Here is an 18,465-nt window from a genome sequence, read left to right on the forward strand (position 1 = left end):
TGGTTTTGAATGTACAGAGTTAGGAGGGCTAGGAGGACCGTCAGTGATCATCTCCAACAAACACCTGGCGAAGCAGACATGTAGCTGCAAGGGTTTTGGGGCCTGAGGATAAGAATGCGGTTGTCATCTGAGGTGGGAGACATGAAAATATCACAGTCCTCTCTGTTTCCCTGGCCCTTTGCCCGCGTGTAGCTCTAAGTGCTTAGCCCCTGGTCCTGTGGTTGTCAGGTGGCAGGAAGTGCTCTGTACCCCTGCAGGGTAAGGAAACAGAGGGGGCTGATTCTCCCCCTGCCCCGGAATGAAAACTCAGGGGTCCCATGGCTTGTCTGACCACTTTCAGATAATCCAAAATCAGAGAGAAATGATTAAATGAGAACTTGGTTTCACGTTGAGACCCCCTCTCCTTCCGGAGGTGGACTTGCCTCCTCCAAGATGCTGGAGAAACCTCACCTACCGTACACCTGTACACCTGTACACCTGTACAGCTGCCATACACACAGGGCCAGCTCATCTCTCCCCACTCTTTCTTGGTGAGACTCTGGGTGCCGTGCTCCAGCTGGGGATCCCTCCTGATAAGACCTCGCATGGCCTCACGTGATGCCCCACACTTGGTGCGTGAGTAACTCACACACCCTGGCCCTGGCAGACACTGGAGGCTGCCTAGCCCAGCCCTGCTCCTTGACCGGGAAGCCAGCTGGCCCAGCTTTTGCTTTGTGGATTTTCCAAGTGGCCATCAGAGCACCGGGCACTGGGTCCCCATAGGTAACACACATCAAGTTCTCTGAGGGGTTCTGCCGAATCCCCCAAGCCCGAGGCTTGAGGTGAGGGATGAGTTTGGGGAAGGGGCCTCTAGTCATCTCTTTATTACCTTTTTCATCCCAGAAGGTGGGAACTCACAGCACAGCTCTGGCCAAAATAATATTTTTTATAAAATCCTTTTCAATCCGCACTCTTTCTCTCCATCCTTGTTGAGGTGTTCAAGAATCATCTAACAGTTCATGGTGGCAACTGTGTTACCACTCAGCTTGTTATAAAATTGATTATCTTAGTGCCCTGGCCAAAGTTCCCATTCTAACATCTCGGCTTGTGATTATTTCTGAGCCAATAGCGTTTCTGGTAACTTGTCAAAATCAGCAGAGCTCACTGAAGTCTTCAGCACTCCTGTGTTCTGAAGGATGTGACCACAGTCTGTCCTGAGAGAAATCTAGCACTGCTGCGTTTGTTCCTTGTCACCCGGGTCTGTGTAATGACAGGAGACCACCATTCTCTCTTCCCTACAGACTGCATGTTCGGGACTGGTAAAGGATACCGGGGCAAGAAGGCGACCACGGTGGCCGGTGTCCCCTGCCAGGAGTGGGCTGCCCAGGAGCCCCACAAACACAACATTTTCACTCCAGAGGCAAACCCACGGGCAGGTTTGGAAAAAAATGTAAGCCATTTTGATTTGGACTCTATTTTGCCTTTTGTTGACCAGTCTTTGCAAACTGAATTGATCCTCTGTTACAGAAAGTCAGCCTGACTGAGCTTTGGTGTGGGGTGGAGAGGAAGATATGAGAGAGATTTCAGGGGACCAAGCGTAGGATCTAACTGGCCTCAGTGTGGGAAGAAGAGTTAGCACGGGCAAGCCAACCTCCCTGCTTCTTATCACTTCCATGTGTGACATTTCCTGTCTGCTTTTGTTACTGGTTTATGGTTTCCAATGATCAAAGATGACCTTCATGACATTGTAGTTGGATTTTTCTAGAAAAAAATTGGATGCATAATTAGGACTCCACTAGGATTTCCCCTAGTCCCACACATTCTCTGGAGTGGTTTCCTTTGGGGTATAGGTGTGTAGAGGGAAGGAAAAGGAAGACACAGTCTTTCCACAGCTGACCCACAGAGGGTGCCCATGCCAGGGGAATAAGCAACTCTGAAGCAACAGCAAACAGGCGTCATCAAGCAGAAGACTGACATGAGCAAGGGACAAGACGAGTCGTCCACGTCCACAGTCCCCTACTGCTGGGTCCCTACGGTCCCCACGGACACAGGCTGCTGAGGGGGGAGGCCCCTTTATACAGTCTCTACCTCAACACCCCTCAGGGTCTTCACCCCTTCCCCAGGGGAGTGGCCTCAAGGTTGGAGCTCCTTTTGAACGAGGAGAAGTGACTGATGGCAATCTGTGAGTCAGAGGCTTGATAAGCATCCTGAAATGATAACTTTGCCTGCCTCCCCACCGAAGGAACACTAACCCTTCATCTTCTAAGGACAGCAGTGGAACCAGTGTCTGTGCCTCATGTGACGTTCTCTGCCCTCTCCTGCCCCGGTGTGTGCCATCCCCTACATGCCTGCCTCTTTTTCCAGTACTGCCGTAATCCTGATGGTGATATCAATGGTCCCTGGTGCTACACGACAAATCCAAGGAAACTTTTTGACTACTGTGATGTCCCTCAGTGTGGTAAGCTTCTTTCTTTTTTGGAAGGAAATGACTTCTAAATAAATGCAGCATCACCTGGTCTTAGATCTGCAAGACAAGAGTTTGGGCTGAGTGCTTCTGGGCAAGAGAGGGTCCCCTCTCCTTGGGAGCCCTCTTTTCATCCTGGGCCTCTTGAATCTGTCCTACTCGTGGCCCCCTTTGTTAGGCACCACCCCCTCCTCTGACTCCGTAAATAAAATAAATGCAAAATCCTCCAAAAGAGCAAATTCAGAGGTGATCTAATCAGCCTCCAGACAGCCCACTGAACTCTCCAGTGTCTGGGGTGGGAGGCACGAAGCACAAATTTAGAGTCACCCAGATAGGAAACTCTCTCTTTCAGCAGCTGAGAAGAAAGAAAGTACAAACAGCAGGAAACTGCTAAACATACAACATACATTGTAAGCCTATAAACTGTCATCCTAAGAATTCAATGAAAAGTAACACAGCTCTTTACAAAGCCCCAACTTTCTTTACCCTAAGATGACTATGCATTAGCTGTGCATTAGCCAGATAACTTAGAGGAAGCTTGCTGGGTTCTTTCCTCATTTCTCTGAGACTTTTCTAGGGAGTGAGAAGCTTGGATCAGCGAAAGGGGAGTTGAAGTTAGTTCTGAAAAGCTTGGGGTAACAAATCCATAGATAGGTAACAAATCCATCGATAGGACTTCTCTAGGGAGTGAGAAGCTTGGACCAGGAAAAGGGGAGTTGACGTTAGTTCTGAAAAGTCTGGGGTAACAAATCCATAGATAGATAGATAGATGATAGATAGACAGCGGTAACAAATCCATAGATAGGTCTGGAGAACAACGTAAACCACTTTGATTTGGACCCTATTTTACTTTCCGCTGACCCATCTTTGCAAACACCATCTGTCCTGGTTCCCGCTAATCAATCAGCCTGGACTCCTCCTTTGCACCGTTTGATGGCATCTGTTTGTGTCTGCCACGTGGGGGGCAGGCTGGAGCAGAGAAGTTCCTGCCGCAAAGCCACTTAAGTCCACGTCCGGAGATGGTTTGGGAGGCTGTCTGGGGAAGGGGTTGAGCGCTCCGGAGCCACACTGTCGGGCTTCGCTTTCGGGCCACTGCTGGGTAGAGCAGGGGGAGGAGGGAGAGGTCAGGGTGACAGGAAAGATTCTACTTGGCTGCTGCCCTTGTGCTCTCTGGACTCAGGGGGAATTTGTAGCTGACTCGTTCTCCAGTGTGTATGTGCTCTGTACAAGCTCTCTCGGTGGCCCTCCATCAGAGAGTCCCTGGTGGGGTTAGCGCCTCCCTTTCCCACCCTTCAGCTTTCTGGTACCCCACTGCCTCTTACCGCGTGGACTCGCTATCCTGGGCAGGCTGCCAACGTGGCACGATTGCCTTTAACTTGTATAGCTTGACAGTCCCACCCCGGCCTCTACAGCTGTGCCTGGGATTCATGCAACGCTCATTCCCACCGAAGGGAAGTACAGTAACGTCCCAGGGGCAGCCCTCAGTCACCACCAGACGCTATGAGCTTCTCAAGTGTGAGGCAGGCCTGGGTATCCTTCCGCAGGAAATATGTCTCAAGATCAGACCTCGTGGTGTGATAACGTGCCCACATCATGAGGAAGCGGGGACCTCACAGGCCACTGGAACAGCCCTCTCTCCATCCTTTCTTCTTTCTTCCATGTCTAAGAACCTGATTCTTTTCAATCCTTGACTTGGGTAAGGGTACCAGCACTGTAGAAGAGGCTATTTGCCTTGAAGTCTGCAGATGGAGGTTTACCGTACACATCCCCGGGCATCTTTGGGACCTCTGTTGAATCTTCCAGTGTAACATCTTTTTACATACCCCCCCATCAGAAGGTAAAGATTACAAACCTCAGCTGTTTCCTTCTTTCTAGTGCTTAGAGCAATGCCTAGTACATGCCAGGCACTACGTATATATATTTGAATACATATTTGCTAAATGAGTAAATTCAGCAAATATGTATTCAAATAAATGAACGAAATCTCAAATCACAGTTCCTCCAACATGTCAGGTCGGTGCTTAAAAGGGTGACTATCCCAGGTTAAGGGTACTTTCTGTGTGTGTGCTTGTATGGCTTTTGATAAGTTTATTCAGATTTTTCAGAATATGAAATCTCTTTGAAGTACGACTTTTGTTTTTTTAGGTTATTTTCATTTTCTCTGTTTTTTTAAAAAAATTTCTATTGCTTATTCCTGGGAGATTTTGGATTTCCTTTATTTAAGTGAGAAATTTCCTAATAGCAATTTTCCTTAAAATTTCCAAACTTTACATTGTCTGTAATTCACATGGAAAACATCTTTAAAATGAAAAAGTAACACTAATTAACTTTTTAGGCTACACGTAAACTTCTTTAAGCAACTCACCTGAAAAATTTGTGTAAATATTCTGTTATTAAAACAATGGCACCATGCAAATTGCACATAAGTAATAGCATAAGTAAAACAATTTGAAATCAGAACTATATTCTATTCAGCCCAGTATTCTGCTTCTCAATTTTATCAAGGGATTGTGTTGTTTTTCTCTTTAATATTAACTTCAAAAATTGAAAGATGCCCATTTTAAACATAATTTTATTTATTTATATTCATTTATTTTAAATTGTAAGTTTTTGTTAATTGGTTTTAACAACTCATTTCAATTCCACCAACACTAACAGTACAAATAATAAGTAATTAAAAATAAATAGAACTTCAGTTTTGTTTTGAATACTAAGACCAGGGTACCATAATATCTGTAGTTATTCTTTTCTTAGTCCATTTCTGTAAGTCTATTCTGTGTAAGACACAGTAAGAGAAATTAAGGTCAGTGTTAGAAAGTAGGATTTCATTATATTGCATGCTTCTTTAAAAAAAAAAAAAAAAAAACTTCTGTATATAGATTCTCAGAATAGGCCAAGACAATTGGAAAGGTATTTGGAAAATTCAGATTCCAGATTCACTAGAGGATAGAATCTCTTGGTTGATTAAGAGCAAAAAATTTCTCCTTGTACTATTATTATTAACAATGATTTATGCTTCTATTTTTGAAGATCTTAAAGGGTTCCAGACAACGGAGAAGCCCTTTATGAATACCTTGTGTAGCCCCTGAACTGTTCTAGACATTAGTAAGTGGCACCAACCAGAGATGGAGCATTAACCCTAATCTCCAGGAACCCTGCAGGCCAGGTGGAGAGAGAAAGCAGGTGGGAGAATGAATAGAGAGAAAGGCAAGTGAGTGGAAGTCATCCCCGTGGCATTGGGTTAGTCTTGGGAGGCTCCCTGGAAGAGCTGTCCTGAAACTGGCTGAGAGAAGGCATTATTTCAGTTTAAGATTGTTATCCTTGCTACACACACACACACACACACACACACACACACATGCACACATACGTGCACACACAGATTCACATTTTAAAAATACTCTTAGTGCCTTTCAATGGGGATGACAATTATGGTTTTCAGTAAACTTTACATGGTTCAGATGATGATGGTGACGATGATTCACTCTCTAGATATATCACATCAAGTCAGAAAAACAATTTGTGTCAGTCAAGCTCCTCTCCAAAAAGCTCTTATTCTAATGCCTAACTCTTCCCAATTTATTTAATCACTTCCTTAAGAAAGCAGTAAAAAAAAAAAAAAAAAGTACTTATATTTTCTTGAAAGGAGAGGGTTCTATGTTGTCCCCTACCACTTTCGAAACTTAGAAAAAATATTCCAAAAAATATTTATGATTTTACTATTTAGTTTGGGCTTTGGGATGTCAAAAATTCAGTGCTTCGGCCACGAGCCATGAATTTATCATGAGGTGCTCTCTTTCACGTCTTCAAATGCAAATTTTTCCCACTTTGTGCCACAGTTTCCTCTTCATTTGATTGTGGAAAGCCCCAGGTGGAGCCGAAGAAGTGTCCCGGAAGGGTTGTAGGTGGGTGCGTGGCCATCCCACACTCCTGGCCCTGGCAAGTCAGCCTTCGAAAAAGGTAACACCATTTCCAGAAACAGTGTATTCCATCCTCCTGTGTACTCCTTGCAAAACCTTTCTACATTCACACTAAGTCCACATACCCTCAGTATCAGTACCTGCCTCTAAGTTCTGCAAAGGAGTAAGGAAAACTATAAAAAATTTTTTCTATGTTTTTTAATTGAGGTATAGTTGCTGTACAATATAAGTTACAGTTGTACAATATAGTGATTCACCATTTTTAAAGGTTATACTCCATTTATAGTTATTATAAAATATTGACTATATTCCCCGTGTAGTACAATATATTCTTGTAGCTTATTTTATACCTAATAGTTTGAACTTCTTACTCCTCACCCCTATATAGCCCCTCCTCCCTTCCTTCTCCCCACTGGTAACCACTAGTTTGTTCTCTGTATCTGTGAGTCTGCTTCTTTTTTTTGTTATATTCTTTTCTATGTTCTTCAGTTTGAAAATAGTCAGAATTAGAACCTTTTTTTTTTGATCTGGGCAGCTATCATCAAAATTGATAAATGTAGCAATTTACACTAAGTTCCAATATTGCTGAAAAAGTATGGAAGATACCTTGAGGGTTTAGATGGATACCCACTGGTACTTTGTAAAATGAAGAGAAAGGGATATTTTTAGAAATGCGACACCTGGAGGGGGAGGGTAAAGATTAAATTATCTATAATATATCACAGATACAGAGTCTCTTTTTTTTTTTCTTTCTTTCTTTCCTTCCTTCCTGCCACAGTTTTGTGAACTACTGAATTTAATCAAAGGGTGCTCACCCATTTGCAAAACGCATCTTCTTCAGTGAAGGGTAGCTCAGGATCGCCATAATTTAAGAGTGATCAGTCCCCATCCTACATGACCCAGAAGGTTCAGGTTATCGTTCAGTGGCGGTCGCCTTTAATAAGTCCGTTTTGCTGGGTGTCTCTTCGAAGCACACGCGGGAAACAGGCTGATCTGCTTGTTGATGTTGCACCAGTGCGCATGTGCCCAACGGCTGTGCTCAGTGGTCTTCCTTCTTTTCGCTTGTGAGATGCTATCGATGAATGAAAATGGTCTATTTCATTCCCTGGTTGAGTTGGCTTTTCTTTTATTTGTTTCATCATTTAGTAACTGCTTGAGATACAGAGCCTTCACCTTTCACGTATCTCATATTCCCTCTTTCCCAAGATGCGCTGTGGTCTATTTCCAGATTGATAATTGCCTTGCTGGTTATTCACTTACTATTTGTGTCCCTTTCATTATGATGGGCTTCGGAGCGGCTCACACAAATTTTATGAGCAATCCCGTGCCTAAGCAGTCCTATAAAGTAAATGATTTAGGGGACATTCCCCCCAGAGCGAACTTTCTCAGGTAAAATTAGCAGATGCCCGTGAATCACGGCGACTCAGGATCCCATTTTGGTTCCCTGAAGAATGACTCATCGGGTCTTGCATAGATCTTGTCAAAAAGAAGTGAAAGAGACCTCAAGGAGCTGGAGTCCAGGGCCAAAGGGTCAAAGCCATGGGCGTGGACCTCCCGTTGGGGTCGTGTGGCTTTGCTGGGCCCCACCTGAGCGCCAGCCACTTTCCAGGGTGGTGTAGTGACCTCCTGAGAACCCACCACAGGAGCACAATTCAAAGCTCCCACCATCCTGATGACGGGCTGGTCACCTTGTCCTCTGGGAACGTCAGCGATATCACAACAGACTGAGCACTACTTCCGGCTTTCTGTAGAATAAATCATCAGGTTTGAACTAAAATCCTGGCACGTTTTCCTTCCAGATTTCCTTCTAGAAACCACTTCTGTGGAGGCACTTTAATATCCCCAGAGTGGGTGTTGACTGCTGCCCACTGCTTGGACAGGTATGTTTAGGGGATCCCTGACCCAAAGCCTTACTTGTCTTAAAGACTTCCGCCTCCCCCTCTCTCCTCTCCTTCCTCTTCTCTCCTCCCCTCGCCCCTCTCCTGTCCCCTCCCCTTCCTTCCCTCTTTCCTTTCATGGCAGTGACACTGGGGACCAGGGAGTGGATGAGAAGGGCCTGAGGCAGAATTGCCAGGGCCATTGGATGAGAGAGGAGGAGGTATTTCCAGAGAGAAATGAAGAAGACAGACCCGTATCTGTCCTGCGCCGACTTCAGCGTTGGTGTCATTCTTCCTCTGTGGTCAGGCCAAAAGCAGCCCCAAGAACATTCCTTAACAGCCAGGTTCAGATAAACCGTGAACTTGTTTCTTGCCACTCAGAGGTCTCTGAGTGTAGGGAGCCTAGTGGGGAGAAGACGCAGTGTTTGTGGCTCAGGAAGGCACCCGATGAAGGGCTGGCCCAGATTTTGCTCCTAAGGTTGCTGTCTTTTCTAGCTTCTCAGGGCCGGCATCATACAAGGTCGTCCTGGGCGCACACCAAGAGACCGCCGTTGAAGACAGTGTCCAGGAAATACAAGTGGCCAAGCTGTTCCCGGGGCCCACTCGGGCAGACATCGCCTTGCTCAAGCTGAGCAGGTACTGGCTCGCCCGTGACTTTCACCCTGTGAGCAGTGAGAACATCTGCTCACCGCTGGGTTTATGAGCCGTAACAGAGTTGTATGTGGGCAGCCCCGTCTAGGACCCCAAAGGCACGGGGCTTTGGGACAGGCATTGACCTTCAAGTGAGAAAACCTGGGCTCAGCCCCGCCTGCCTCTTACTAGCCGTGGTCATGACAAAAGCACCAGGACTCAGTTTCCTCTTGCGGAAAAAGAGTGAGTTGAAACATGAGGTACAGGTTACCCCTCAAACTCTCTCACTTAATGTTCCCCAGTCAGCTAATATACATTCATAATCAGAGAATTATTCAATTACTCCAGGTTGACACTCTCTTTTCAACATAATAATATATTTGGGGGATCAAATGGGATTATGTATATTTCGAAGCGATTTATAAAAGGCGATGTAAACACACACACACACTCACAATTCACAAGTGCAAATTCTCCTTCTTCCTATCTCTGGTTTTATGTTTCCTGTTGAAATGGTGTTTTATTAAGTCTGACAAAATGATCAATTTGTTAACGTCATTTAAAGTTAGCAGTATTTGGAAATAGGTCACAAGGGAGACAGCTAAATAAACAGACAGCTATTTTGAGAATAGGCACATTTGGGACAGTCAACAAGGCATGCAGAGCCCATCAGCCATGCATGATGGGTTCCAGATGACAGTGGGACAACGGTGACAGTGACGAGGATGGCCAGGCCAGAGGTCAAGAGTCTGAGTGGGGCTTGCTGGGTCTGGACAGAAACACTTCACAAGTTTTCTGGGTCAGTAAACTGAGGAGTGACTCCCTGGGATATTTGGACACTCTGGAAAGGAAAGAAAGGGCCTTATTGGCTTAGCCTAAAAAAGGAGCTGATTCTCTTTTCTCCATGGTCCCCTGGGGCCATCAGGAAAGCTCTGATCCTCGAACAAGTAATTTAGTAAAGTTGGGGCTCTGGATATGCTCTCTGATAGACTGATACGTTTGAGCTTTCGGGTACCCACTCCCAGGCTCCCCAAACCCCAAGAGTCTCAGGCATTGGCGTTCCACGAGGGGAACCTATACAGTGATGACTGTGGTCCACTCCATGTGAGACGCTAGGTCTATTGTGGTGACTCTGAGAGGGTGTGTCTGCTTCAAAGTTGCAGGCAATGATGATTCTTAATCAGAATCAGGCACTTCTCATCTTCAATGGGTTTTCCTCTTGAATTTACTAAAATAGAATCAAGTCTAAAAATCAAAGTTCTAATATTTGATTCTCTGGAACTCTAATGTGAAAGTTTTTGGAAAACAATACTACTTTGCTTATGCAAGGTGCTTACTTCTAATCCTCTTTTATTTGGTATCTTGCATTATATTGGATTCTTACAGCCATGGTGTTGTAACATTTATGGGTGAGGAATCTGAGGACCCCAAAGATGGAGCAGTTTGCTCCTAGTGGCACAAGGTACTTGCTATTATTAAAGCCCTGTGATTGTATTTCAGCTGGATGGTCCACCTACTGACTGAAGCCCTCTTAACTTCATCTAGAAGTGTACACCTGGTATAAAACTCCCATAGTGCAAGAAAAGACATTAAAAGTCATTGTCATCTCTATTCCCACCTCTAGTTTCTTGTCCACAACTGGTGCCTTTAAAACAAAATGTTCTATTTTTTTTTTTGACTCATAAGATACTACAGGCAAATGTGAGGATGAAAAGTTGTTTTCTACATTGCGCTGTGTCAGTGAAGCAAGGAAGAAATACCAGCTCAGAGCGTTCTGGGGCTCTGGGGCAGGTGGGATCTTGTGACCGACAGATGAATGGCAGAAGTCTCCTAGCAGGGCAGTCAAATGTAACTTTTGATGTTTTCCTTTCAGCCCTGCCATCATCACCGAAAAGGTAATCCCAGCTTGTCTGCCATCCCCGAATTATGTGGTCGCGGACCGGACAGTATGTTACATCACTGGCTGGGGAGAAACCCAAGGTAAGATAAATTCTGTGACTCACATGATGAACTGGTTCTGACCTGCAACCTACATGAGAAAATGAGCATGTGTACCGATTTCTACCAGTGAGTGAGGTCCACTCCCTTCCTGACTTTGTCTGGACACCTGCCTCCGTCACTATAATCAGTCATCAAGGGACATGGATGAGGGGAAGGGTAGTGTTTCCTTGAGACTCTGACCCCAAAAATCCAAGGTTAATATTGTGTCCCCAGGTAAGTAGGGTTTTGACACAAGCTACAAATTAAGGGTGTTAGATTGTCGTTCATGTGAATTAAGCACACAGAGTTCCCAAACACGGTGCAAATCAACAACAAAAATTATAGTTAAACTAGTCTCCCCAAATACCCACTTGCCTGGGTCTGTGTGGAGACATTGTTGGAGGTAGGGCAGACTGACAGCAGGGGAAAGAAAGAAAGGTCCCAATTCTAGGATGGTATTTGGTATTGGTTGACGGGGTGAGGATGAGAGAGGAAACGTTTATGCAGGATCCCGTATCAGCAGCTGTACTATATTTTGCGAATCCCGCCTTCTCTTTGCAGTATGCCCTGCATTACATTATAATAAAAATTATTATCATATCCTTCAGACTCGGGCCTAGGAACATTATAAGAATGTCCTAGATCTCTGCCTCAGTTTCTCAGAAGCATTGGTCGGAGCACCAGACTGGGAGTCAGAAGCCCTGGAAAATAGTTCTTGTTCTGCCACCAGCTGGGCGAACGGGACAAGTCACCTTACCTCTTTGTACCATTTGGCATCTAAGCCCTCATCCATAAAACCCGTGTTTTCAAATTATGTTCTACATGTTAGCCTTAGTTTCCTCATCTATGCTACCCTATGAGGTCATTGTGAGGATTACGATAATGCATATGAAGAGCTCAGTGCTTTGGAGATGGTATTTTAGCAGCTCCTGTGCCTATCATACGACCACCACTGCCATCACCACCATCATCATCACCACCATCACCATGGACACCGTCATCACCACCACCATCTTCACCATCACCCTCACCATCTCAGGATCATCATTATCATCACCATCACCATCATGGTTGGCCCCCAGCCCTCCCCGCCATCACCACTGTCACTGTCATCAATAAATACCACATAACCTGTGTGTAGCTGAGCCCTGATGGAACCCAGGCCTGCCAGACCCCCCAAGCCCATTCAGTGTTTCTTCTGTCTCACCCAGCACCCACACTTTTCTAACTATCACCCTGCACTGGGTTCCCCTGTCTCTCCAGGCCTCGTCTGAATGTCTAACTGGAGAAAATGATTCTCAATGTATTCATTGGATCAGGAGTCACAAAACATGAGTCAGGTCTGTTTACCAATTTTCTATATGTCAGTAATGACATCAGATCAGTCAGTGTTCTCAGCCTCTCTGTGTGAGGTCAGAATTCTCCCCTTTAGTCTCCAGACTTTCCCTGACTTCCGTATTCCAAAGCAAGGTAAGGGTTGATGTCGAGGGGGTCGTTCATGTCAGCCCCTCATCAGCAATGGCTGGGTACTTTCAGGGACCAGCTTCGACGTCCCCACTACCCCATCAGGTCCCTAGGTCACCCTCAGTCTCAGGCCCTCAGAAACGCCATCTCTCCTGTGACCACACGATGGCAGCACCTCTGCACAGCCCACAAAGGCGCCTCGTCAATTAGCAGTGGATTTGTCCCTAGCCTCAGGACGTCTGTCTTGCTCAGAAAGCAGATGTAAGAGCGGGACACTCGGTTAAATTAATTTTCAGCAAAAATTTTTGAGAAGGCCGCACCCTCTGCACATCCACTCAATTCAGAAAATGCATCCGCTACCCAATGCTTCTGTGGTCAGGACTTTCGTCCTCAGTGGCTCTGCCTGCCCAGGGCTGGGACTCGCCTCTTCTTTCCAAATGGTGGTCCTCCTAGGTGCTCCTGTCAACTCCAGTGTAAGTTTTCTGAACTCAAGACAATTTTCCAATTTTATTAAAAGTCTTTGGAGAAGAAGTAGTACCTTATTTCTTGGCTGTTCCATGACGGCAACACAAAGATTTTGCAAAACTCATCAAAGCTGGGCTTGCAAAATTGGAAAACTGGATTATTTGTGAAAATGCTGAGACGTACCTGGGTGTGTCCATCTGGAAAACATCATCTCTTCTTGTGATTGTGCACGGGTTCTATTTCCATCTGCCAAAGTAAAGAAAAAGCAGTTTTTCTCACAAAGAAAGAAATACAGTGAGGAAAACAAGCACACCAAAGAATCTTCACTGTCCCTAATTGGAAAAGAAATGTAAATTAGGAAATAAATTAAGACAATGTCCACTCATCACATTAGCAAATATTTGAAAATTATTAGACACCACACACTCAGAAGGGTGTTGTGCAGTGCTTTTTTTCTAGTGACATTTTACACTGTCACACCTGTTTAGAAAATATTTGGCAAAGATATTGGGAACCATAAATATGTCTATATAATCCCTCAGAACTTAGACTTAAGAAAATACTAAGGAATGTGAATAACCTGTAGGAACAAAGAAGTGATACGTTGAGAGCACTTAAGAAAATACTAAGGAATGTGAATAACCTGTAGGAACAAAGAAGTGATACGTTGAGAGCAGCTGTTGTAGCCAATGGACGTGGTGGTGAAGAATCTGGGCAATGATGCTGCAGACCCAAGTTCAAATCCCAGCTCCACCAGACTTGCTTGGTGATCTTGGGCAAACTACACACCCTTCCTAAGCCTCAGTTTCCTTAACTGTACAATAGGAATGACGAAAGTGCCTAGGTGATCGGACTGTTTTAAGGATTAAAAGAGCTACACCACATAATGAGCTTGTGCCTGAAAAAGTTAATTCTCAGTAAATGACAGCTGTTCTTTTTTTAAAATATTGTGGTAAAATATACGTAACGTAAAATTTACTTTTTTAACTATTTTAAAGAGTACAATTCTGTGGCATTTAGCACCTTCACAACATTGTGCAACCATCCCCACTATTTACAGAATACTTGCCTCACCCCAAAAGGAAATCCCAAACCCATTCAGCAGTCACTCCCCACTAAAGTATTAATTATACAGATTGTAGGATTATGAAAGTCCTTATGATATAACTTTTTGTGGAAAAAATGGGCAATATGATATAAGTAGTAAAAGAAGCATATAAAAATCCTGGAAGGGAATATATGAAAATAGTAGCACTAGTATTTCTCAATCTCTCTTTATACATTAAAAGTAAATTTCTTTATAGTTTAAAAAAAAAAGAAACCAAAAAATAACAACACAAACCAACCTCAAAATCCCATAAAGAAGCCCAGATTAATTGAGTCTAAGTCTTGGGAACATGAAATCTTATATAATGTTTATACTTTCAAGGGTCAAAAAGAAAGAAGAAAGAGTTCTAGTAGTACTGGGAACTGACTTCTTGTTTTATCCAGCCTCACGGATGAACATGAGATCTATCATTGCTGTTCTGTTGTTCTGGAAGCTTCCTTGCGGACATGTTTTCGATCCAGTCACCGTGTGTTTCATCTTTTTAAACACAGGCACTTACGGTGCTGGCTTGCTCAAGGAAGCCCGGCTGCCTGTGATTGAAAACAAGGTGTGCAATCGCTATGAGTATCTGAATGAGAGAGTCAGACCCACCGAGCTGTGTGCGGGGCATCTGGCTGGAGGTGCTGACAGTTGCCAGGTAAAAAAAGACTAAAGAGATCAAAGTTCATCTTGTGTTGGCCTGTTTTGGCCCCTTAGACATTTCAGCCCCAAAGCAGCAAATTTGAGAAGGATTTGTCAATCGAAGGCCACAGTCTAAATGTTGCCCAGAAACCTTTTAAGCGTGTCTCTGAAGGCTGATTCAGGTCATCTAGGGTGATTTCTTGGGCCTTGAGTTCCGCACTGGTTGTAAGGGAATAGTTAAGCACCATCACGGCAACAGCCCCTACGCCTCTGGGAGGGGGCTCTTGGGTGGGACTCGGGACGTGGCCTTTCTAGTAGGGAAGGGAGGTTGGTATAAGACAAAGACCCTCCCACACCTCCTTTAAGATTGTTCTTGGGGTCACCCTCCCTAAGAGAAACCCCAAGGCTTGAAGGGATGAATACAGTTTTCACAAGGGATTTCTTGTCCCCCCGGGAAACACTAACTGGTACGGTTTCGTTAAACGTACCTTGCCTAGTACTGAAACACAGCAGATGTTCAAATAATATGTTACTACGTTCCTTTCTGATTGGAAAGGGATGTTCAAATACTGGGAAAAGCTTACATTGCGGTAATAGAAGGATAACATCCCATACTACAAGGATGGAAGCTTCATCTTCTCATGGCGTTTTCCCTTCCTCTGTGCAGGGTGACAGCGGAGGACCTCTGGTTTGCTTTGAGAAGGACAAATACATTTTACAAGGAGTCACTTCATGGGGTCTTGGCTGTGCACGCCCCAATAAGCCTGGTGTGTATGTTCGTGTTTCAAAGTTTGTTACCTGGATTGAAGAAATAATGAGAAAGAATTAATTAGATGGGAGACAGAGTGAAGCATCAACGGATCTGAAGCTGGAACATGGGTAGGGAATTCAGCACGCTCAGAAATAATTGACAGTAATCAAACTAAGTTTGACACTGTACTTAGCTACCAGCTACTGCCAAACCTCAACATTTTTTTGTATTGTTGTGGATAACTTGTTCCTGTCTGTGGACTGCTGGATTCTGTAATAATGAGGCAATACAGCTATGACATTTGTTGAAAATAAACTCTGTACTTCCTTTAAGTTTTTGATTTTCACTGTTTTCATGTCCTTCGTTCATCCTACCAATTGTAAATGATGTAACTCTTACAGGCCTGAGCGATTTTGTTCTTTCTCATAAGGAATAGAGGGACGAGAAGCCTGTAAGATCAATAGAGAAGTCCTAGTAAGTCACCTATTTATTTACCTTGTCACACACATCTTTAATTTCTTTATTTTTGGCACTGGGATGAATGTTTTCAAAGCTGCAGCATATATGGGGAATCATGAGAGCGAATTCTGTTCTTCGGAATGAAATCTGTTACTGACAACTTGACTCTAGCCCAGCACGGGAGACCCTGGGCAGACAGCTGTATTCTGAGAAGGAAACCGGGCAATGGAAGTGTCATAACACAAGACCAGCTAAGAGTCTGAATGGTATTCTGGGTCACATATGAGTCTAGGAATGGTGCCAAGAGCCTGGAAAGGAGCAACGAACATATATTGAAGGTGGACCATTTAATTTCCATCAGTAATTGGCTGCCTGGATGTGTAGTATATGTTGTCACATGGGAAGAGTGTTTTACAGCGACACATGTTCAGAAGGAAGGGAAAGGATGACAATTGATTTTTCTTGACAATTTACATTTTTTTTATTGTTATCAGAACCCAAATGTCAACTCAAAATACAATTCCAAGGTGATAGTATCAAGGAGCGACAGTCATGTCACAGCAAAGAGAAATGCAAAAGAAACAAAAATGCAAGGGTGTATGAATAAAGGGTAAATGCAGCATTACATCCTTAAAGAACTGTGTTTATTTCATTGAAAAATAAAATGTTCATATTCAATTCTGATGTGCTTTAAGGATTAAAAACTTATTTTACAATTAGCACGTACACCGTACATATCGTCATGTGTTCACATAGAAATTTCCTTCCTCACTGGCAAGATTTCCCTTTGGCTCCCATTTTACCTGTCCACCCAAAATAATTCATTAAACAATTCTGCATAAGATCCATACTGAATCTGAAAATATAACAAATGTACCATATAAAGCAGAACATCATAAAGACAGCATATTTGTATTTAAACTCCACATTTCAAAAAGTCTCAGTAACAAAAAAGATCAAATCCCTTATTAGTATACCTGTAAAGTCACGTACAATATAAACTTCTGCTAATTGTTTTAAGCATGGATATAACTGACCTTTCTTTCAAACTAAAATGTAAGCTTCTTCCCAAGACAAGTCAAAAGTGTCAAGATCGAATGAGATTTGTCCATCTTTTTCACTCTTGACCATGGGCATCATCATAGAGCTGAACTCACACATATAAGATAAATATCCCTGTATGATTAAAATCTTAAGACCCATGAAATCATAGCCCATGGATTTCATCAGTAAAAAACTGAATATGTGGCTGTAGGTGTCCACTAAAGGAGGACCACAATTATCCTGAATCATCTCAGGACCGAATCTGATTTTATAAATAATTGAGCCAAATCCTTGAATGGTACAGCAGATTTGTTCTTATTTCTGGAACAAGGCCTAAAAGTGCCTGCGACCCTAGATGCTCCAGGAGCTTAAGGAGCTCAAGGTGAGAAGAGAAAGCAAAGGCTCAGAGCCAGGTGGCCCGAGGTCCCTAGATTCAGTCTCTTCATTAACAAGATTCCCAAATCTTCATCTGCCCTGGAATCTTCAGAACCCTCAGTTCAGAGCCTCAATGTCTTGATCAGATTTGATGAACCCATTTCTGTACACTTTCCCCAGATCCTTGGTTTGCACATCTTGCATTCTTGATGGAACCGTCATGAGAACTGGGTGGGGCTTCTCTTGTCTCTCTGTAACCCAGTGGGTCAGAGGCACTGCCCCAGCGTGAGAAAAAACCTCAGAAGGAGCTGTGCACACAACAGGCTCTTGGCTAAACCGGTCACATATCACACGTTCCCAGAAACTTTGACAGCACGATGAGTCTTGATTCATCCGACGTTGTATAAAAATACTCTGGATAGTCTGAATGTCTTTGTAAAGTATTAAAAACACTTGGAGCTGCACAGCTGAAGTGGACACACACACGTCTCTGCAAGGCACGTCGGTTCCTTGGGGGGACCAGCCTGAATAGCTCTATCCTTGCATCTTTGGCAGGGGCCTCAAAGGTGAGATCTCGAAACTTGAGTTTTCTTTTTTCTGCCACATTTATAGGAATGTGGACTGACAAAACAAAGGAGAAAAGAGAAAGTCCTTATAAAAGATTATACAACTAGTGAGAAGGAAGTCTTTTTGTTACTACTCAATTTCATAGTTGGTTTTGATCGAATACACTCATGCATAACTGCTCATAAAAACCCAACTCAAAGGGAACAAAATTAACTGTCTCCAGGTCAATTCTTACTTGCTCTCAGGCCCTAGGCAGGGGTTAATTAGCATTACAGCATATATAAATTCTTTATGAATTTCTACTCTGTAACAGATGGTTTGGAAATGAGCTGCTGATGTGAACAAAAGAAAGCAGAAATGAGAAAATGACTAAGTGCTGTTGTAGGAGGGAAAATGCTAAGAGGTTTCCGTAACTTGGGGCTAAGTAGTTTTTGTTCCTGAGTAAGTGATTATAGAATGCAATCAATGTGCTTAACTTGTAAAACTATAGATCAGACTTTTATTAGATGTTTTTTCAAGGGTAGCGACTAGGTATAATTAATTAATTTACCCAATTTTTTAATTATGAAAATTTACAAACACAGAAAAAAATTAGAAAAAAAATTCATGTAAGTTGAATTTTTGTTGGACTAATTCTTCTCGTGTATATACTGCCTGGATATTAATTTTCCCTGCACACCATTGAGATGGCCTTCTCACCTCCAAAACTCCATCTCTTCCAATTGTTTAATTCTATTTTTAATATGATTGAATTGGCAAAA

General features: G+C 43.5%; 2 protein-coding genes across 3 annotated transcripts in view; one reads left to right on the forward strand and one right to left on the reverse strand.

Moving 5' to 3' along the window:
- Positions 1 to 15,591, forward strand: part of PLG (plasminogen) — a 42,579-nt gene extending 26,988 nt beyond the window's left edge. Inside the window, exons 12-19 of the mRNA XM_036871804.1 lie at positions 1,281 to 1,429; positions 2,344 to 2,437; positions 6,283 to 6,403; positions 8,163 to 8,243; positions 8,736 to 8,876; positions 10,744 to 10,850; positions 14,379 to 14,524; positions 15,176 to 15,591. Coding sequence (XP_036727699.1) covers positions 1,281 to 1,429; positions 2,344 to 2,437; positions 6,283 to 6,403; positions 8,163 to 8,243; positions 8,736 to 8,876; positions 10,744 to 10,850; positions 14,379 to 14,524; positions 15,176 to 15,337 — 1,001 coding nt within the window. The 3' untranslated portion in view covers positions 15,338 to 15,591. The remainder of the gene's footprint in view (positions 1 to 1,280; positions 1,430 to 2,343; positions 2,438 to 6,282; positions 6,404 to 8,162; positions 8,244 to 8,735; positions 8,877 to 10,743; positions 10,851 to 14,378; positions 14,525 to 15,175) is intronic.
- Positions 15,592 to 16,174: 583 nt separating this feature from the next.
- Positions 16,175 to 18,465, reverse strand: part of SLC22A3 (solute carrier family 22 member 3) — a 96,405-nt gene continuing 94,114 nt past the window's right edge. For both annotated transcript variants that reach the window (XM_036871808.1, XM_036871806.1), the window contains one exon: positions 16,175 to 17,758. In XM_036871808.1, the coding sequence (XP_036727703.1) occupies positions 17,698 to 17,758 (61 nt within the window). In that variant the 3' untranslated portion in view covers positions 16,175 to 17,697. The remainder of the gene's footprint in view (positions 17,759 to 18,465) is intronic.

The sequence above is a fragment of the Balaenoptera musculus genome, chromosome 12 (assembly GCF_009873245.2).
Source record: "Balaenoptera musculus isolate JJ_BM4_2016_0621 chromosome 12, mBalMus1.pri.v3, whole genome shotgun sequence".
Classification (NCBI taxonomy): Eukaryota; Metazoa; Chordata; class Mammalia; order Artiodactyla; family Balaenopteridae; genus Balaenoptera; species Balaenoptera musculus.